Source organism: Diabrotica virgifera, chromosome 10 (genome assembly GCF_917563875.1).
Source record: "Diabrotica virgifera virgifera chromosome 10, PGI_DIABVI_V3a".
Classification (NCBI taxonomy): domain Eukaryota; kingdom Metazoa; phylum Arthropoda; class Insecta; order Coleoptera; family Chrysomelidae; genus Diabrotica; species Diabrotica virgifera.
This window is the reverse complement of record NC_065452.1, coordinates 104,606,242-104,629,347: the sequence shown is the minus strand read 5'-3', so window position 1 is coordinate 104,629,347 and position 23,106 is coordinate 104,606,242. Positions and strand designations below refer to the sequence as shown.

The 23,106-nt window shown below is 31.1% G+C and overlaps 2 protein-coding genes across 7 annotated transcripts in view; one reads left to right on the top strand and one right to left on the bottom strand.

Annotated features, from left to right (window-relative positions):
* Nucleotides 1-23,106, top strand: part of LOC114333446 (uncharacterized) — a 346,961-nt gene that overhangs the window by 254,243 nt on the left and 69,612 nt on the right. For all 5 annotated transcript variants that reach the window (XM_028283317.2, XM_028283318.2, XM_028283319.2 and 2 more), the window contains 2 exons: nucleotides 10,104-10,301; nucleotides 11,962-12,107. In XM_028283317.2, coding sequence (XP_028139118.1) covers nucleotides 10,104-10,301; nucleotides 11,962-12,107 — 344 coding nt within the window. The remainder of the gene's footprint in view (nucleotides 1-10,103; nucleotides 10,302-11,961; nucleotides 12,108-23,106) is intronic.
* Nucleotides 4,421-6,620, bottom strand: LOC126893434 (piggyBac transposable element-derived protein 4-like). Of its 2 annotated transcripts, XM_050663626.1 has the most exons (3): nucleotides 6,375-6,620; nucleotides 6,201-6,314; nucleotides 4,421-6,141 (listed from the first exon to the last, which is right to left on the bottom strand). In XM_050663626.1, exons 1-3 carry the CDS (start codon nucleotides 6,571-6,573, stop codon nucleotides 4,559-4,561), a joined length of 1,896 nt encoding a protein of 631 aa, XP_050519583.1. In that variant the 5' UTR covers nucleotides 6,574-6,620; the 3' UTR covers nucleotides 4,421-4,558. The 2 variants fall into 2 exon arrangements, with proteins under 2 accessions (XP_050519583.1, XP_050519582.1); XM_050663625.1 differs by having other exon boundaries at nucleotides 6,201-6,620.

The window sequence follows — 23,106 nt, the reverse complement described above, 5'->3', positions numbered from 1 at the left end:
AACTTGATATCAGATGATTGCATCTTAGCTTTTAGACCACGCCGAACTTTTTATGAAGAATAACTTTTTTCGTAAAATCAATAATAAAAAAGTTTCCATGTGGTTCCAACTTACAGGGACATACTGTATGTACTCGTACATTAGTAGTTATTCATTTGTTTTTAATTTTTAATCATATCCAAATATATATTATTCATTTTAATTTTAAAAATATATCTAAATTTTATGATATAATAATAAATCCACTTCAGTAAATACTTGATTAGTTTTACTTACATGACTGAAACAGTATAGACATTTATTCAATAATAATCAAAAATTTCGCTTACAAATCCTACACCAATACAGTTCATTTCTGGACCGAAATAGCATAGGATATGTAACTAATATTCTGCATACAAAACCTACTCGAATTCAGTCGCTTCCATGACTGAATTAGTATAGCCACAGAATAAATGACCATATAGTGGTATAGCTTTTGTAAATTCGCGATCTGGGCACTGTTTTGTGCTAACGTCGATGGATCGATCGCACGATTCGCACGGATTGACTGCTATAATTTTTGGCAAATCGCGTTAGCCTAGAATTATTATTGTCAAAGATATAATGCGTCATCTGCCTGTTTTATATTATAATTATAGTTCTAATAAGGCATGATTCACCACAGATATTTTCAAAAATTGGTTTTTTAAAGAATTTATGTCTGCAGTGAGAAAATTTCAAGAGAAGAAACTGGGAATACCGCTGAAAGAGGTGAAATGTTTATTGATTTTAGACAACGCTCCTGCTTATCCCCCTGAAAATATTCGACAGTCAGAAGATAACAACTTTAATTATATGTTTTTGCCAAAAAATACATCGCTTGTTCAACCCATGGATCAGTGAATAATTTTGGCAACCAAACGAGTATATTGCAGAAAGCTTTTAGATGCAGTAGAAAAGTAAAAAAGTAGCAAACAAAACTTGATTCTTTTGTAACTTACACATTTGTACACTGTACATACATATAGGGCATTTCAAGACTTTGACGTTCGGGAGGCAAAGCTGTCAAACATTTTGTTTGCTTATATTATTTTCACCACATGTTTCTTAAGTTTTTTACCGTTAACAGGTTTTTAGTTGTATTTTCCGAACATTTTGTTGTAGATTTTGTGTAGATTTTTGATTTGTAGAAAGTACTTGAATGACTTTATTTAGTTTTAGGCAGTGAATAAATAAACATGACTATAGACCGGTCTAGTTAGACTCAAAAATAGGAGTGAGGCTACAATAATTACCATCAAGCTGAAAATTGGCAGGATTGTTCAAAATACCATCATAAATGAAATCTAAAGGTCCTCATAAATCCGACCCGAGCTAAAAAATTTACGCGGGGTCAAAGGTCACCAAATATGGTTTTTAGCGATTTTCAGAGAAACGGTAAGTTTTATCGTAAAATTAGTTCCAACAAAAAATGTAGATTAGATAATTATCTATAAAAAATATCTTAATACTTTTTTTCCTAAGAGCCACCGTTTTTGAGATACAACGATTCAAAGAGTTGAAAGACTTCTAATCGTCATAATATATGTATGTATTAGTACACCACTGAAGGTATATACATCACTGAAGCTGTAATACAAGTAAACATAATATTCTATCGGTCAACTTAACTTATATTACACATAATAATATAAAAAACCAATACAGAAGTAAAAACTTCGAGATGTATTCTGGTATAAAATCGTTTATTTAAAAACTATAAAATGTCATCGATTGCAGAACGTTTTCGTTCTAAACAGAACATCTTCAGTGCCTAGAATGAAGTATTTCCACGTTAGATTAAAGCAAAAGGTTAAAAAAGTGACTGTTAAAGTGTGTTTTTAACCTTTTGCTTTAATCTAACGTGGAAATACTTCATTCTAGGCACTGAAGATGTTCTGTTTAGAACGAAAACGTTCTGCAATCGATGACATTTTATAGTTTTTAAATAAACGATTTTATACCAGAATACATCTCGAAGTTTTTACTTCTGTATTGGTTTTTTAAACTATGGTATACAGCCAACTATTGGGATTTTCCCATTGATTTTTTTTTTTTTTTATAATAATATAAGATTATAAATATGATAATGTTTCTACTATAGAGCTTGCGGTCTACCGAGGGATGCAATGTATAAGCTGTATTATATTAGAGTGCCAACAAAAAAAATCTTTACAAAGTGAATGTAACGCGAAAATAATAAGAATTATTTGGATTTTACGGCTTAATCCCAACAAAAATAGTAAATTGATATGACAAAGTATTAACTTATAATAATTCTTTTTATTTATGCGCCTTAATTCAATTTGTAAAGATGGGTTTTGTCGGAATAAACACGTTCGTTGGCTAATCTAATCACCCTACCTATTCTTTTCTCAGAAGAATTTGAACATAATAGTGAAAGACAACTTTCTAGGCAAAATGTTTATTGCTAAGTACTAATAAATATTTCAATATACAATAAACTTTATGCAAGTTTAGTTTGTTTACTATTGTGCAAATTACACCGTAATCTTCCTGGATGGCGAAATCGTTCAGGTAGATGACACCCTCGAGGTATTAATTAGTCTTGAGTACTATATACTCCGGAGTGAAAATACGTGTTAAACCTATATTTTTTAACCTATTTCGTGTTATTTTCATTGTTATAACACAAATGTCAGAATATTGTTTTATTTGCGCTAAAATTTTAACTACAGGTGAAATTGTTACCGTTGAACGTGGTATAAAAACATTAATCAATGCAAGTACTGAAAGAGCTGATGAATTTTTAGAATTTCTTAAAGAACAGAAATTTGTGACCATACATGTGGAGTGTCGTAAAAGTTATACTCGAAAGTGTTCTATTGCTGCAGCTATTAAAAGACAACATGAAAAACAAGAAGCCAGTACATCGACCAAAAGTCCTCCTCTTACTAGAGCACGTGTAAGTGAACCAGCTTTTTGTTTTAAACAACAATGCTTAATGCTTATTTTGCCGCCAGGGATGTAATAAAGAGCGTGAAAAAAAAAGCCATTGGTTAAAAACCACGTTAAAAAACGCGCTAAGTACACTACCTCAAAGGTGGTGTGGAAACGTGTGCGCATATTATGACGATTACCACTTTTTGAATCGGTATATCTCAAAAACGGTGGCTCTCAGGAAAAAAAGTAATAAGGCATTTTTTTATAGATAATTATCTAATCTACACTATTTGTTAGAACTAATTTTATGATAAAACTTGCCGTTTCGCTGAAAATCACTAAAAACTATATTTGGTGACCTTTGACCCCGCGTAAATTTTTTAGCTCGGGTCGGATTTATGAGGACTTTTTAGATTTAATTTATGATGGTATTTTGAACAATCCTGCCAATTTTCAGCTTGACGGTAATTTTTGTAGCCTCGGATGTGTAAGTTGACCGGAATAATATGACTAACATGAGTGCATATAAAGTTGTTGGTAGACAATACAAATGTAGCTGATAGGTACCTAGACGCACAGTGGTAGGTACAAGCAAAAGATTGGTAAAATAAATAATATATGTCCACTTTCCCTTAGGAGTCTGAGTTAACCTACGGTTTTGACGTTTTCCAAGTGTAAGTAACTTGGATGTAGTTAGTTATTTAACATTTTTATAGAACGTTTTATAGCATTTAACCATTACTTTTGTCTCTCAGATAATAACTTATTTAGTTGTTTTATGTTTTTGTCTCTCAGAAGATAACTTATTTAGTTGTTTTACGCTTAAAATGTAGTACCTACTGATGGTAACCGATAAAACTGAACTTTATCATTAATACTTCGTATTCTACACAAAACACAACAGAAATGAGGCATATTATCATTTTAGATTAATTCTTCTAGTAAGAATGTTAAATCACCTCTTGTACAAAACAAAATTACAAATAAACGCAATGAACTAAAACACATTAAGAACTGATAGAATAAAATTTATGTTTGTGTCCCCGCTGTCAGATTGATTTAACCTTGACAGTATGTTGGAATGGCCTATGGACAGCATGTTGGAATACAATACATATTTTCAAAACAAAAATTAATTGATTTTAAACCTATTTTTAAATAACGGACTTTCAGCTTTAACGGACATCGCGTCTCCCCAATTAGTCCGTTATATTGAGGTTTTACTTGTATTTAGAGAATGTATTTAATTTATTTAATTCAAAATACATTTTCCTGTTGGCAGAAGACAGAAAAAATGTTTATTTGACAAATAAACATTGCTTTCGCTTAAATTAAATATTTAACACGTTAAGCCCCGGACCATCATGACATAATTTTTCGGTCAGACCGGAACATTTTTTTAATAATTTTGAAATAAGAATCTGTATAACTATTTATTTCTATTCTAAAATAAAAACAAAATACATTTTTTAAGTAAAAAAACAGATGTACCAACAGGGTACACACGGTCTATTTATAATTATTTTTGTAATTTGTTTTAATGTGGACCATGTGTGCCATATTGGCTCACACCAGGAAGATAATCAAATACCTTCTCCCTAAGATATTTTAAGTTTAAAAATACAAAAACAATTTATTTTTTCAAAGAACATGTATGAATATTCACAAAACACTTAACACACATATATGCGGTATTAACGGCACATGCCGGACAAAAAGTGTATACCCTTTTGGCATTCTTCATCGCTGATGCTCTTCCTTCACGGTTCGAAAAGTTCTTGTAACATGCTGAACACCTTCCCCTTTTCTCTTTCTCGTCCAACGTATGCAGAGTTGTTAAAGAGTTTTCAGAAGTTGTTAAAGAGTTTTCAGAAGTTGTTTGAGGCATTAAAAGACTTTGAACAATCTGTTCACGGAACTCAGTAATTGAGAGATGTTTGCCAGTAACAGATTTGTAGAGAACTAAATAGTTCACAAGTGCGGTATTTGTTAGTAATTCCACAGCCAATTTACGATACCACTTCATACTTTGTCGAACAGGGGAATTATATGCAGCCTTTTGATCCGACACATCGATAAAAGATTTTGCAGAATTATAGTCAACAATGGTCGATGGTTTGGGAACAGGTCCACGTTTTGTTTGAACATCTATCATCAAAGGAATATCCTTGGTCGTTAAAAACAAAACGTCCCGTTTATCTTTCCATTTTCCGATAACAACTTTTGTATTACTCTGTAGATACTTCATGTCACCTCTTTTTAATTTTGCATTGACTACCGCTTTGGGATTATGTTTCCTATTGGAACGTAATGTTCCGACTAAATGGGTTTTCCTATTATTTAAATCATGAGCCAAGTCAACACTCGTATAAAAATTATCAGTATATAAACTTCTGCCTGTATCTAGAAGCGGTTGCATAAGTTCCATCACCACTCTGGATGCTAACGACTTTTCAGATGGTTGCATCTCTTTTCCACCGTACACTTTAACGGCGTACGTATATCCATCTGCGACGCAAAGTTTAAACAATTTGACTCCATATTTGTGTCTTTTTCCAGGAATGTATTGCAAAAAACTAAGTCTACCACGAAATGGCACCATAGTTTCGTCAATACATAACGATTCTCTAGGAGTACACATTTTCTGAAACTTTTCATTTAGTATTTGTACAAGAGGAGAAATTTTGTAGAGTCTGTTTCCAGGTGGGCAGCTCTCGTTATCTGAAATGTGAAAGAAGTGTAATAATATTTCAAATCGACTTCTACTTATTTCACACATTTTAGAAACTTCATTTTTGTAAAGTAAATTGTTACTCCAATAATTTCTGAGTTTCGGTTTTCTGTCTAACCCCATCCAAATAATGAGAGCCAAAAATCGAAGCAATTCTTTTCTGTCAATTGGTCTCCAGTTACTCATAAGCGAATGTTTCGTTATTGACTCATTTACAATACCAGTGATTATGGTTTGTTCGGCGTATTTATTAGTTTCAGTAACCAACAAATCTTGCACTTGACGGTCGATAAACAGTAGGTAGAAATCTATTGGTTTGTGGTCTGTAAGTTTTGCGAGTTCTTCCTGATTTATTCCTGAAGTAAATGATAGTTCGAACTTATTGAGATCATCTGGATTTGGCACATCGCTCCATGTTATTTTATTTCTTGATACAACATCGTCAATAACAGCTTCCAGGCTAACGTTTGCAGATTCAGCTTTTTCTACAAAGCAAAAAAAAAGTAAACTACAAACAGAATTTGTGCATTCCTAAATAACTTACCTATCCTTCTTGTATCAGCCTCCTTTTGGATACAACTAGGACCTGCAGTTATTTTATTTCTTGATACATCGTCAATAACAGCTTCCAGGCTAACGTTTGCAGATTCAGCTTTTTCTACAAAGCAAAAAAAAAAGTAAAGTACAAACCGAATTTGTGCATTCTTAAATAATTTACCTATCCTTCTTGTATCAGCCTCCTTTTGGTTAGAACTAGAACCTGCAGTAAATTCTTTGCAATTTTGTGTTTGTTTGCAAATTTTAGCTTTTTTTCTACGAGACTCATATTCACTACTGTATGAGTCTGAAGAACCATCAGTAACATTTTCATTGTACACTGGATCGGCATCAGAATCATAAAACGTACTTTCAGACATACTACTATCACTAAAGTCACTCTCCTCAGCAAGTCTGCGAAGATCGTCTTCCGATAGTCCTTTACGGAACATTATCTTATTTTTTAGTTCCACTTTTTAACAAAAAACTGAAGAGAAAATAGTGTTAGCCTCGTTAGATGTTCGAACCGATACTGACTGAAGCATGTTAGAAATTATAACCTAACCTGTTTGTGAACACGTGGTTTAACGGACCAACCTCTGATTTTGTTTACCACAGACCGTTTACACACATTTATACATAAGAAAGCACGGCAAATGCGATCCTCGACGAGCCACGGCATTAGGAACACGACACTTCGCTGTGGCCTGATAGGTACACACGGTCCCAGATAAAACTAGAGTGTGTGCCAGTGTGGTACACATGGGGCTTAACGTGTTAAACTGCCAAGAGGTTGGTAGGTGACAGCTTAAACATTGAGTTTAAGCGAAAAGCAACGTTAATTTGAAAAATAAACATTTTTTTCTATTTTCTGACATTAGTAAAATGTATTTTGAATTAAATAAATTACATACATTGTTGTTTTTGTGTCTATTAATTTAATTTAAAAAATTGGACGCCCTATATAAATAAATATGTTAATGTTTATATCACAGAATAGGGAATTGAATAACCGTTTAAATGAGCTAGCACACGACCCCTATTCTCATTTTAAAAAAATCATCGTTTACGTCATCACGCCCAGATAGAAGATGACGTTACTAGTATGATATATATTATATGTTAAAATATCATAATTTAAAAACAAAAATCGACCTATTTCGGGATTCATTTCCAAAATCGCCCGATCACGAGAAAATCAATTTATTCCATAATTTTGCCTCTCTCTGTATAGGTATATCTGTACATACTCGTATTATAAAAACGTTACCATAAAATTGAGAATCCTCATCAAGTACCTGATATATCTACTATACACATTTAGTCATTAACTACGCGTATTTGTGACGAATATATAAATGTATACTGGTTGCGAATGCCATATGTAAAATGTAAACAGAAGTTCTTTAAACAGATGTGACACTGAAACAAGTCCATGGATTCCAGCCAATGTACCGTCTTTCAGCTGATATAAAAGGTAGACAAAACGAAAGAGCAATAACTTTATTTTCAGTATAAACTGGCGTGAAATTTGTAGAAAACCTTCAACTTCTAGGCGGTCATAAGTAAATTCCAGTACATGATTTTATAAATATTTAATTTAAATTTCACTAATATTTAAATCAATTTCTTATATTTTTCTTGTTTTTTCTTGAAACTTTTTAATCTCTTCCTAGTCATATTTCCTCATATCTTGAAAAACTAAGATAAAAATATAAAGCGAACTAGAAATACAAAAGTTATAAAGCTTAATAGGCAATACCAAGAAGAAACAGAAAGATCTCTGAAATTATTCCGATTCCATTTTTTTGCACAAACTTACTCAAAAAGAGGTCCTTATAACAAATCCACAGGGTGCCAGGCGGTGCCGTGGTCAAAAAATTGTTTAAACAATTTTTTTCAAACAAATTCACAAAAATAGATTTTTTATTTCGAACAAATTTTTTTTAGATAATCTGGGTCATTCTGAACAGTCACAGAAAAGGTCTCTTGTCATTTTTCTCCAAAATTGATTGTTGTAGAGCTATACGCGATTTAAAATGCGAAAATGACCATTTTTAAGGCTTAATAACTTGATTAAAAATTAAAAAAAAAATAAAAACCTTATTTTGTAAAAGGTAAATGTATTTAAAATCCCTAAAAAGGGCTGTATCACAACAAAATGTTTTCGGAATCAATATTGCATCATTAGTGTTATCACAGGTTTACATGCTTTAAGCCACTAAAATGTACGGGTAAAAACCCTTAAATTGATTTTAAACAGTTGGGGTTACATTATATTATCTGATTTTGAAGGATGTTAAAAATATTTCCAGATTAACCCCTGGCATCACATGACATCAACCATATTGGTTGGAAAATTGTAGGTAGAACCTTACATGGCAGAGTTCAGTTGTCACCTAACTTATTTTCCAACCAATATGGTTGATATCATGTGATGCCAGGGGTTAATCTGGAAATATTTTTAACATCCTTCAAAATCAGATAATATAATGTAACCCCAACTGTTTAAAATCAATTTAAGGGTTTTTATCCGTACATTCTGGTGGCTTAAAGCATGTAAACCTGTGATAACACTGATGATGGAATATTGATTCCGAAAACGTTTTGTTGTGATACAGCCTTTTTTAGGGATTTTAAATACATTTACCTTTTACAAAATAAGGTTTTTATTTTTTGTGATTTATGGTATACAGCCAGTACAGGATTATTTTTTTTCCTTGAGATATGATTAAAAATTATTATAAAAGTCAAAAAGTGACCAAATCAAAGTTTAAAACCCCTCTTTCAAGATACTGAAGAAATTTTTGTCATTATTTTATTACAAAGCTGTTATTTTCAATTATTAACAATTAGCGCTATAGTCCAGGCTGTATCGTCGCCCCCGTTAGCGAAATTATTTTGATTAGATTTTTTGCACAAAGTTACCAAATAGGTCCTTACAAAAAATTCATAGGGTGTCAGGTGCCACCTTGGTCGAAAAATTGTTCAAACAATAATTTTTTTTAAACAAATTTACAAAAATAATTTTTTCACTTCAAATAATTTTTTTTTAGATAACGTGGGTCATTCTGAGAAAAAAAGGTCTCTTGTTATTTTGCTCTAAAATTGATTGTTGTCGAGGACAACGATGGTTGTCCAGAACCTGTTTGAAAGAAAGAATCAAACTAACAACCTATAGAGAGAGGAGCAGTAACTCCTATTGAATTGTTTTTCACATACCCAACTCTTTCTTGCATTCTTATCAAAAACATATAGGAACACCCATCAGTGGAGTTACGACATACCAAATATTGGATCTGATTACAGCCCTTTAGTCGCCGATGCAAGAGTCAGGCTAAAACGAATAGAGAAAAAACATCAGCAAAAGGATTTTAATATTTCAGATGCCAACAAAAGTAAAATCGAAAATTATGTAAACAATTAATATCTTTTATTTAAAATTTGTAAACCTCAAACAAATAATTCCACTGCACAAGTCACAAATTAAAAATCCGAACAAAATCCGTAAACTCTTTTGACCGTTTTAAGCCAGTTTCCAAATCAAAATTTATTTTAGTTAGAACGCTCGACTAGTAGTTTCAAACTACATAGTAGTTTCTGTGCTTGAACGCAATTAAACAAATGCGCATGCTTCTAATAATTTCAAACCGTTTGAAACTGATTCTAGAGAACATACCTATTATATACCAGGAATAGAGTATTTAAAATGCTAGATACTAATGACGATTAAGGGATTAAGGTATATGCGCTTAAATACAAGATACATGGATCCTGTCTATCTTTTAAATCTGTGATGAGTACTTATATGCCTATTAGACCTCTTTACTAGACATTTATACCATAAATATTTTTATAAACTGTAGTTTTGTATATGTACTTGTTTTAATTGCTTGTTCTTAATTTTCAGAATTCAAATACGGAGTATATGTCTACAAAATGTCGAATAACGAAGCCAGAACCACCAAAACCTGCCACGAATCCATTGCAATTTATAAAAGTAGCGCCTTGTCCTCTTTTCCAAAAAGCCCACGAACAAATAAAAAAAGTAGAGGAAATAAAAAGAGAAGAAAAAGAAATGAGAACAGAAATTGAAGATTGGCAAACGGTAATATTATTATGATGTTAAATATTTAAAAATGTTAGATTTAGTTATTCGTGTTAGAAATAATACCTTGTGATTAATATACAATACATTATATACTAAGGATATCCACAGTTTTCACTGTATTCCTTCACTTAACCGTTCTCTCTACATAGTTCTTTCTGTTTAGTCTAGTCGCAACATAGGGGGTCCCGTGGGCACTTGTAGGTCGCCGCGATTTGATGGTGGTATTATAGGTTTTTTGGGTCGCTGAATCCAATGGAAGTGGTCTGGAAGCCCAAATGTAGTGCGTTTAATTGTTATTAACAAATTATGGCAAAATTAGGTATTTTTCAGGAATTATTAGAAGCCCTCTAAATAAATTGGTAGTGTTAAGGTCTTCTCTGGTGTATTTTTGGTCGCTAAATCGAATGCGACTAGTTGCGATTACTCAAAATATGTTCTTATTTTGTTAATAACAAAATAATTGTTTATTCGCCGAAAAGCTCGATATGCGCTATCTACAGCAAGTTTGTAGTCTTTTTCATAGTATTTTTATACGCTAAATCGATTGCCACTAGTCGTGATAGCTTAAACCACGTTCCGACTTTGTTATTAATAAATTATTGCAAAAATAACGGTTCAGGTGGTTTTTTAAAATCCAGAGCAAAAACCGTTAGTAAACGTACTATAAACCATTATTTTTGCAATAATTTATTAATAACAAAGTCGGAACGTGGTTTAAACTATCACGACTAGTGACAATCGATTTTCAGTATAAAAGTACTATGAAAAAGACTACAAACTTGTTGTAGATAACGCATTTCGAGCTTTTCGACGAATAAACAATTAATTTGTTATTAAAAAAATAAGAACACATTTTGAGTAATCGCGACTAGTCGCATTCGATTCAGCGACCAAAAATACACCAGAGAAGACCTTAAAACACTATCAATTTATTTACAGGGCTTCTAATAATTCCTGAAAAACACCTAATTTTACCATAATTTGTTAATAACAATTAAACGCACCACATTAGGGCTTCCAGAGCACTTCCATTGGATTCAGAGACCCAAAAAACCTATAATACCACCATCAAATCGCGGCGACCTACAAGTGCCCACGGGACCCCCTATGTTGCGACTAGACTAGTTTTGCCATTCCTGTTCGTGCAGATTTCTTCTTTCCATTGCTTCGTCCACTTCATCTCTGAAAGATCTTCGAGGTCTGTCTCTCTTCCTATCGGGCTTCACTTTGTTATTCTGCTTATCCAACGTTTTCTCTCTGCTCTTCTGACATCTCCGTACCAGGGTAATCTCTTCTGTTCTATGTAGTCTATTATATCTGAGTTCATTCCCATTCTTTTCTTAATCTTTATATTCTTTATTCTACCTCTTCTTGTTACTCTACAGCTTGTTTTTAGGAATTCCATCTCTGTTGCTCTTGTTTCTGGTTGAAACATGTTGTTTCTGGTTTTCTTATTTATTATCCAATTTTCAAACCCATAAGTCAGAATACTTCTTGTCATGATGTTTATATATTTTTCTTTTTGTTTTTATACTGATGTTATTATTCCACAGTACTGGGTTCAATTTTCGTATGCAGTTTCTTGTTTGTTCTAGTTTATCTTCTTCATTTGTTTAATATTATGAAAGCTATGATATTTTTATTATTTTCTTTTCAGAATCTTGACAACTGGAAGAGCAGTAGAAGAAAAAGACAAGAACACATCATAGAACGGGTAGTAGAAGTAAAAAAACTTACAGAACAAGAAGAAAATGAGAAAAGCAGAAGAAAAAGTAAAACCTTTAATGAAATGATGGAAGAAAGGTAAGTGGTCCGTGAATAAATTATGACTCTCAACTTGTGATAGATTTAATGTTTGATATTCATGTATTTTATCCATTTTAAGCATATATTTTATTAACTTTCTGAAACTGCTTTCTTGTGGCATGTCTAATTTAAGTACATATAATGTTTATATAGGATTAAGCCACAATTATTGGTGCTATAAAAATTACATTTTTTTATAATTAAAGTTTGACGTTTCGATTTCCGCTCTGGAAATCGTTCTCATAAAAGATTGTAGGCCACAGCATGTGTATGTGTAGTGTATGGGTGAAAAAAATTTGAGGGGGGTGTTATTACCCTAGGAATATCAAATTCAGACTGTTTCGTGTGTCATTTGTTTGTGTAATCTGTATCGTAGTTGTGATTGTGTAACGTAACTTTTGTAACATAGATTTGTGTTTGTGTATTGTGTGTTGCATATATGTATGAGATTGTAGATGGTTTTTCTATGATTTCCTTTACTCCGCTATTGTTAGTACATTCTTGTTGTTGACTTCTTCTTTTAGTATTGGCAACCAAAGCCTGCTACATTCTGCTGATGGATTTGCTACCCATTTTGATTCGTTAAGTAGGAAGAGGACTACTTGAATTTCTCTATTTCCTTTCTGTTTCTTTCATCATTATTGATGCATCCAGGCGCGGATACAGGGGAGGAGGTCAACGGGTACATGGACCCCCTATTGTATTTAGTCATAAGTATTTTTTTATTATTTTTTTTCTGTTAACTCTAAACTTTAAGCCATCAGTACAGCACTAAATTACACGACACCGCTTCTGCTTCCAAAGAATTGAAAGAAGCCATAAAATCTAATAAAACACCCTTCTCTGAAAAAATAATCTGCAGGCCCATTTGTTTGGGTACCGGTGGAACCATAAACAACGGAACTATTTTTCTCAATTCAAAGAATAACAAAAATAATATTTTAAAATGCAAATACATTACACTGGGTATAAACCTTATCTCATGAAAAGTCACGTTTCAAATTTGCGATACAATAAAGATATAAAAATTTGTATTTTACTAGATAATCCATGCGTACCTACCCATTGATGGTAGAAAGGTTAATCTTTATGGTAAAGAACGACCAGTGAGATTAATAGTCGTGAATTGTCTATCAATCCTTTTGATACCGTAGGTATCTGGGATTATATAGTGTATTTTATCCTTAGAATAAGTGTGAGTCGTATGGCTAAATCTGGAAAATATACTATTTGAGCAGTGTTGCCACAGGTCTTGGACTAAATTTCGGGCAGAAATCGTCAAATTTCGGTAGATTTCATTTTTGCTATCACATTGCAAAAAATGATACTTTAGGTACGAGTATTCAAAAATAAACTACATTCATCATCATATAATGATCAATAATCACCATTCATCATAAAAATCATTCAAAGTTCAAAATCGGTATACCTTAGAAAAATGTATTTTCTCATCTTTCTAGGTATTATAGAGCAATTTTCTTCATTTGTTTTAATCCAAAGTAACTCGAGTAGAGCCGTCTAACTAACGCAATACTAAATATCAAGGATGCTTTAGTTTTGTTATAAGGAATTAACTTATGTATAATCAAATAAAACTGCATATTTTTTATTGTTGTAGACTTTTTAAAAAAATTTACCACACGTGTACCTATTAACGTTCAAAATACAAATATTCTTATTTGAAAGCTGTATAATTGTTTAAACAAGTTAAAAATTTTTGTTATAATAAATAATAGTTATAAGTTATTAACATTTATAAATTACTGCACAAATAAGGGTTTTTTGCAATTACCTCCAATTGTTTATGTATCTCAAATTAGAAACTATTAAGATCTAGAATATTTATTTGAAACATATTTCTCTAAAATCTACAAGGAATGTTATAGGCAAAAACATGATTTTTTACTTTATAATCGTTTAGAAACAAAACAATGTCGGATATTGAAGCAATTGAGAATGTTCTTTAGTTATGTCGAAATACTGTAAGTTAAAATGGTGCAAAATAAATTTCTCCTGTTTAAGATTTTAATATAAATAATATTTTTAGTTTGGAATTATCTTCTATATCAAAATAAGCCGCAATCCTTCAGTATTCACTATTCAGATTCAGGACTGGTCATAAAATTGATATCGGTAAATTCCTTATCTGCTGGTTCGCACATTGTGTCACAAGCTAGTTAAAGCAATTCAAGAATTCTTGAAAATTGACTAAACTCTGTTGCCAAATCTATCCGCTAAAATGGTCTAATAATTTTGATTTTTCGGTAGAAAAAAGGAGAATTAGGTAGATCGGTAGATTTGACAGGTATTCGGTACATCACCGAAAAATCGGTAGCTGTGGCATCACTGTATTTGAGGTAGGTCTGGCCCCCCTATTATGAATTTCTAGATCCGCGCCTGGATGCATCTTTCCATTATACTCTTTGCTTGGCCTGTTTGCATATCTGGGATTTCTTGAAGTCTCTGTTTTTTATGTAAATTTCATGCTGGTTCACCCTGATACTTAGTGGTCTTGCAGTTGCTCCCACGTAGAAATTGTTGCATTCACAGGGTGTTTTATAGATGGAGTTTTTGGATCTTTCTTGTGTGTCGTTGGATTTAGTTTTGGACAGGATAAATCTCAGTGTCCAACGAGCATAAAACATACAAAATCAATGGGAAAGTCCCAATAGTTGGCTGTATACCATAGTTTAAAAAACTCATACAGAAGTAAAAACTTCAAATTGTATTCTGGTATAAAATAAAACATACATCAAGAACAGAGACTTGCAAACAGATATGCAGACATACCTGGGACAACGAGCAAGACAAAGAAACAGACATGAAAAAAGAAAAGTCAAGAAGCAGCTGTCATCCTACTTAACGAAGAAAAATGTGTAGCCAAACCCATCATCAGCAGAATGTAGTAGGCTTTGGTGGCCAGTACTAAAAGAGGAAATCAACAACAAGAATATACCAACAATAACGGAGTAAAGGAAGTCGGAGACAAATCAGCTAGAGTCTCATACACAATACATATGCAACACACAATACATAAACACAAATATATGTTATAAAACTTACGTTATCTACACAATCACAACTACGATACACATTACACAATCAAATGACACAAAATAACACACTAAACAGTCAGAGTTTGGTATTCCTAGGTCCAAGGGTCCTGAAAATTGTTTCATGCTGTGGCCTATAAGATTAATACCAAGTATGTCAATTTTGAAAAGGCATAACCTAATAAAAATTGGTTATACAGTATGTCCCTGTAAGTTGTATCCATATGGAAAACTTTTTTATTATTAATTTTACGAAAAAAAGTCATTCTTCATAAAAAGCTCTGCATGATCCAAAACCTAAGATTCAACCATCAGATATAAAATTTTATGAATATTATACGAGGTATGTCAAAAAGTTTGAATTTCACTCAAGAGTAAAGTAGCTTTATTTTTCACAATATTTAAAATTGCTATTATGAAAAGTTGTTTGGAATTAAAAACTATATTTTAATATGTAATTACATCCTTCTAATTGAAAACATTTTTTTTTGAAAAATTATGGATAACTAAGATTATTTTCAGTTATTTCAATTCTGATAACTCTTTTATTATTAATTTTACGAAAAAAGTGATTCTTAATAAAAAGTTTTGCATGGTCTGAAACCTAAAATACAACCATCTTATGTCAAATTTTATCAATTTTATACAAGGTACCTATGTCAAAAAATATGAATTTGGCTCAAGAGTAAAATACCTTTATTTTTCACAATATCGAAAATTGTTGTTATGAAAAGTTATTAAGAATTAAAAATCATGTTTCAGTATGTAATTACATCCTTCTTATTGAAATATTTTGAACTATAAAGGTACTTTACTTTTGATCTAAATTTATCTTTTTTGACACACCTCGTATAAAATTGACATAAGATGGTTGTATTTTACGTTTTAGAGTATTTTAGACCATGCATAACTTTTTATTACGAATCACTTTTTTCGTAAAATTAATAATAAAAGAGTTATTAGAATTAAAATTACTGAAAATAATGTTAGTTATCCATATTTTTTCAAAAAAAATTTTTTTTTCAATTAGAAGGATGTAATTGCATATTAAAATATAGTTTTTAATTCCAAACAACTTTTCATAATAGCAATTTTCAATATTGTGAAATATAAAGCTACTTTACTCTTGAGTGAAATTCAAACTTTTTGACATACCTCGTATAATATTCATCAAATTTTATATCTGATGGTTGAATCTTAGGTTTTGGACCATGCAGAGCTTTTTATGAAGAATAACTTTTTTTCGTAAAAATACTAATAAAAAAGTTTTCCATATGGATACAACTTACAGGGACATACTGTATACAGGGTGTATACAGGGTGTATACAGGTCATAAATTAAATCACATATTATGGGACCAAAAATAGTTCGAATGAACCTAACTTACCTTAGTACAAATATGCACATAAAAAAAGTTACAGCCCTTTGAAGTTATAAAATGAAAATCGATTGGACAATCGAAAATGGACATGTGGCATTCTTATGGCAGGAACCTCTTAAAAAAGAATTATAGTGAAATTTGTGCACCCTATAAAAATTGTATAGGGGTTTTGTTCCTTTAAACCCCCCCAAACTTTTGTGTACGTTCCAATTAAATTATTATTGTGGTACTATTAGTTAAATTCAATGTTTTTAAAACTTTTTTGCCTCTTAGTATTTTTTCGATAAGGCATTTTTTATCGAGTTACGGCTTCTTTTTTAATATGTTACCATAAAAATTTTATGGGTGTTTTGATCCTTTAAACCCCCCAAATGTTTGTGTACGTTCCAATTAAACTATTACTGCGGTACCATTAGTTAAACACATTGTTTTTAAAACTTTTTTGCCTCTTTGTATTTTTTCGATAAGGCACCTTTTATCGAGATGTGGTTTCTTTTTTAATATGGTTCAAAATATATATACCAAAAATGTAAATCATAAATAAATTTTCATATTACCAAGTCTCCATAATCGTACTTAGCCATATACAAATATGTGGTGGATTTGACAAATATTCAAAATATCTCGATAAAAGCTGATTTTTCGAAAAAGTACTAAGAGGCAAAAAAATTTTTAAAACATTGTGTTTAACTAATGGTACTACAATAATAATTAAATTGGAACGTACACAAAAGTTTGGGGGGTCTAAAAGAACAAAACCCCCATAAAATTTTTATGGGGTGTCCAAATTTCACTATATTTTTTTCTTAAGATACTACTACCATAAGAATACCATATGCCTATTTTCAATAAAAAATCTCTAATAGTTTTCGATATATTGGAAAAAATCGATTTTCATTTTGTAACTTCAAAGGGCTGTAACTTTTTTTATGTGCACATTTGTACTAAGGTAAATTAGGTTCAATCGAATTATTTTTGGTCCCAGAATATGTGATTAAATTTATGACCTGTACTTTTGTTACACCCAGAATATTTTAAAATAATCTTTTTTGAGAACGATTTCCGGAGTGGTAATAGTAATCGTAATTTAAAAATGTTAAAAAATAAAAACCTTATCTTGTAAAAGGTATATTTAAAATCCCCAAAAAGGGTTATCACAACAGGACGTTTTCGGAATCAATATTCCATCATTAGTGTTATCACCCAAAATAAGTGTAACTAAATAAGTAAAGCAAACGTGAGGTTAAATTTTGACTAAGATAAAAAAGTTAATAGATAGTTATACTTACAGGTTTACATGTTTTAAGCCACCAAACTATACGGATAAAACCTAAATAAATAAGTTGTTTTAAAATTGTTATGGTAACATTATATTATAAAATTTTTAAGAGATGTTAAAAATATTCCCAGATTAACTCCTGGCATCACATGACATCAACCATATTGGTTGGAATATTTAAAGGTAGGACCTCACATGGCAGAGTTTAGATAACAACTGAACTTATTGGCTCTCTGAACGGTGTCAGCACTAGGCTGTCAATGTACCTTGACAAACTGTAATGATATGTATAGTTAATATACATCGTTCAGAGAGGCAATAAGTTTAGTTGTCATCTAAACGCTGCCATGTGAGGTCCGACCTTTAAATATTCCAACCAATATGGTTGATCTCATGTAATGTCAGGAGGTAATCTGGAAATATTTTTAACATCTAATGTAACCTTCACAATGTTAAAACAACTTAAGGGTTTTTACCCGTATATTTTGGCTTTTGGTGGCTGAAAACATGTAAACCTGTAAGTATAACTATCTACATATTAACTCACTGGCGAAGCGTCCATGTAACCACTGTTACCATTGGTAACAGTTAAAAATCTTGCAAATAAATATTTTATGACTACTGTGAAATAATTCCATTTATATTTTTTACTAACAAAAATATTTATTAATAGTACATACCTAATTCAGTAAATAGCCAACTAGACACACGAAAATATTGGCTAGATTATGTGAATCCGTTGCACGATATAATATTATATGCCGTTACCAAATTTAATAATAATAATAATAATAATGACTTTATTGCTTTTTTTCAAAAAAAAAAAAATACAAACTAGACAAACAGTAATAATTATAATAAAGCAAAAGGCGACGTTCGCTCTTAGATGATGTTCCTAGAAACACCAGCTAAAAGTATGGTAACGTAAGAGAATATTCGCTGTCGCTCGGGACTAGCTCGTTTATGAAAATTTTGAAGGAGCAACGGCTTTAGACCCGGCGCTTTGGCACGCTGTGTATATCAGCACTGTAACCATAATTTGATTTGGTAACGTTAGTTTAGTACCTATTACAGATTACAGTGTGCGTGCATTTAAACATGGAAGAGTGTTGCTGCGTATTGCGTAATCGATCAACTACTTGAAAAGTCATTCTCCTTGTATATTTTTTTTATATATAAGTAATTTTGAAGAAATGACATTATTGAAAATGGAAGACTTAAAATATAAACAATAGTTTTCAAAATATGTTCTTTTTCCTTTTTGTTCATTTTTTTATGTTAATTTTATGGTGGAATAATCTGTTTAGTTTGTTTATTATTTATTGTTATACCTATTACTGTTGATTGATAAATGTACAGGGGTATATTCATCAATCAACGCTATTACATATACATAATTAGATACATACATATAATTTGGTAATAGTGATTTGTTTAATTTTATCCCACAGAATTAAAAACAAAAACTTATACTTGGGAGGTTCAAAATAATTTTTTTAAATAAGATTTTTTTACATCTGCTTTTGGTAACACTTTCGAAAAAGTCACGCGTCGCCACTGTATTAACTTTTTTATCTTAGTCAAAATTTAACCTCACGTTTGCTTTACTTGAAGATTTATACTTATTTTAGGCGATAACACTGATGATGGAATATTGATTCCGAAATTGATTCAAAAGGATTTTTTAAGGTTTTTATTTTTTGTGATTTATGGTATACAGCCAGTTACAGGAATTTTTTCCTTGTGAGATTTTTAAAAATGTTATTTTAATTACACCAATAATAATTTTTTTATGGCTAAATCCCACCTCATAAACATAATACTTAAATACACTAAGCATCAAAATTAACGCACCACCTTAAAAATGGGACATTTTTGATGTCCCGTATTTCCTAAACCTGTTGTCCGATTTTAGTGATTTTTTTAGTACATTATAGCTTTATTCTTCAAGAATATCGATGTAATAATATTATTGCTAAACAGGTAAGTGTCATTGTATACCGGGTGTAACAATGATCGTGTGTTTTTTCCTCAAAGTTTGGAACACCCTGTGGAATATTCTGGCGTATATAAAATATTGAAATTAAAACTCAACTGTAGCCTTAGGCTTTTTTAATATTTTGTATTTTGATTCACTCGCTTCTGTGGGATAATAAAAAAGTTAGGTATTTTAATAACGAGCCATGTTATTCATCAATACAGGGTGTTTCTAAATAAGTGCAACAAAACTTTAAGGGGTAATTCTGCATGAAAAAATAATGATCGTTTGTTTTATAAACATAATATGTCCACAAATGCTTCGTTTTCGAGATACGGGATGTTGAATATTTTCTTACAAACTGACGATTTATTTATTGCTCTAAAACTGGTTGAGATATGCAAATAAAATTTGGTAGGTTTTAAGGATGTATCTAAAATGTTTATACCCGTATGCACGCCAATGGTGAATATAAAATTCTTAAATGTATGTTAAAAATGCGCAATAACTACTTCTTAAAACCTACCAAATTCCATTTGCATATCTCAAACAGCTTTAGAGCAATAAATAAATCGTCAATTTGTAAGAAAAAATTCAACATCCCTTATCTCGGAAACAAAGCATTTGCGGGCATTTATGTTTATAAAGCAAACGGTCATATTTAGAAACACCCTGTATTGATGAATAACATTGCTAGTTGTTAAAGTACCTAACTTTTTTATTATCCAACATAAGCGAATGAATCAAAAAGCAAAATGTTAAGAAATCCTAAGGCTACAGTTGAGTTTTTACTTCAGTATTTTATATACGCACAGGGTGTTCCAAACTTTGAGGAAAAAACATACTATCATTGTTACACCCGGTATACAATGACACTTACCTCTTTAGCATGAATATTATTACATCGATATTCCTGAATAATAAAGCCACAATATTCTGAAAACATTACTCAAATCCGACAACAGGTTTAGGAAATACGAGCCATCAAAAAAGTCCCATTTTTAAGGTGGTGCGTTAATTTTGATGCTTAGTGTATTTTCCATATAAATATAAAACTTAAATATTTTTTATATAATTAACTTTCATCTTATTTTTATACTATATTCGCTTATTCGCTCTTCCCGGTTTCCATCCAGTATAGTTTTTGTATAATTGTATTTTTCATTATATTTTAAAAATATTTATTACCGAAGGCGAAATCTTATGCATTTTATTTGTCTGAGGTTGAAATTGTGCAGTGTAATGCGAGATGTAAAATGACCTACAGAAAATTAATAGTGTTACAGGTTTCCGGTTTCAAAGGAGAAGATATTCCTATTTGAAAGGCAATACTTGCGGATTGGATATTTTTAAGCCTACACATATATTTTCCGCATATTTTATAACATCGATTTAGTTCTCTTATTTGGTTTTTAAAAAATGTACTAAAAAAAATAATAGTAAATTTGATTTCCCATATCTAACAGTAATGGCGTCCTGAAATTGTTTTCTTGTGGATGTGCCATAAGCCTTAAGCCACAATTATTGGTGTAATTAAAATTATATTTTTAATCAACTAATGTTGAAGTTTCGATTTCCACTCCGGAAATCGTTCTCAAAAAGATTATTCTGAAAATTGGCCAAATGGACAACACATTATCTACATTTACTTTTAAATTAGATATAGGAGAACACCCAATACATGGCAACACTGCTTCCCCGCTTCTCGCACCCGAGTCACAGCATAATAAACTAGACCAGCAAGGACACTCCCCGATGCCGCCTTTGAAGATGAAACGTACAGAGTCGCCATTTTTCGCGTAGTACATCTCAGAGGTGATGTGATGTGTTCGTTCATCAGTGTTGCCGATGTCACTAGATGAAATTATATTAAGCCACTGCTAAAATGATCAGATTTTGCCAAAAATTATGTTAACATTTTTTATCTTGGTAGTTTCTAAGGGTAATAAAAATACATTAAGAAAAAAGTTATTTTATTCAACTTGTTAATTCAAAAATACTTGTAACAAAATTATATGTAATATATTATATATTACTATAATAAAACTACATCTGGAACGCTTTCAAATAAAATTTCCTCATCCTCATCTTGTGAAAATAAAGACTTTATGTGTTAAATTAAAATAATTTAACATTTTTTGTCTGTTTGAAAGGAGTAACATTCTTTTACTCCTTCACTTTTGCTAACACTAATTTAATATTTGTTCACAGATCGCATTTAAACGTCGACAGACAACGATATCTAAGAAAACGTGATTTTTTTATTTCTGCATTGCTGCCAGTATCAGTTTTTGCGCTAACTTTATTACCCGTAAGAGATTCTTTTTAAATATTTTCTGGAATGTCTGCAAAAGATTAACAATACAATCGCCATTCATCGTCAATATTTTGTGTTATGTCCCAATTATTGACATAATTCCCACATGCGTACGTATAAAATTATGTTAAAAAATATTTATTATCAGAATGTCATAAAAGTTAAGTAAATCTGAAAATTATGTACAAATCGGCAACACTGTCGATTTTCTCGAAGCGTTAATAACCGCTATGAATTCCAAGATTTTATTGGTTAGAACTACCCACGTGATATCTGTGTTCGTATTGGTCAAATGATTAAGAATGACAGAGCGGGATATTTAAATACCAATATTGTATGCAAAGTGTCGTTTCAAGAAAACAAGTCTGCTGACCGAGGATAACGGATAAATATTTCTTGTTTATCTGACAATTGACAATTTTTGTGATAGAAATAAAAGTGTGGTAGAAAATCAATATTGAAAAACAGTATTGATTAAAAAAACACTATTTATTCGTATCTACTAGTCTGCTTTCTAGACTGTACCTAGTCTCATAAAATATTTCTTTTATCTCATAAAAAATATAAACAATTATTGTATAGTAATAATATTATTTTAATTTATTTCAGTTGTTCAATAGAAACACAGCAGCACTAGAATAGATCTTATAAATTAAATTATAAATGCATGAAAATTAAAAACAGATAATTTACATAAAAGTAAATATACTGGATATGGGGAAAAGTAATTTAGAGGAAATTATATGTTATATTATATAATTATGATTTTCTTCGGCATTTTGTGAAATATAGGGCATGTTGTGTCTTGTGTCCTTTTAAAATGTCTGAAATTTCATATTTCATTTACATTTGGATTTTTAAACGTATGTATCACTTATTAATATGTTGCTACGATTTTTGTTTCTTTGTGGAGAAAAACCGTTTCTGTGGTTCAATGTTTTTACATATTGAAACTTTTAAAACACTTCAATTTTTTTTTTATGCAAA

Bases quoted from the DNA above. Each gene is read 5' to 3' on its own strand.
- LOC126893434 (XM_050663625.1), bottom strand. From the start codon at position 6,573: ATGTCTGAAAGTACGTTTTATGATTCTGATGCCGATCCAGTGTACAAT. The intron at 6,142-6,200 runs GTAAGTTATTTA...TTTGCTTTGTAG, and splicing joins GGCTGATACAAGAAGGATAG to AAAAAGCTGAATCTGCAAAC.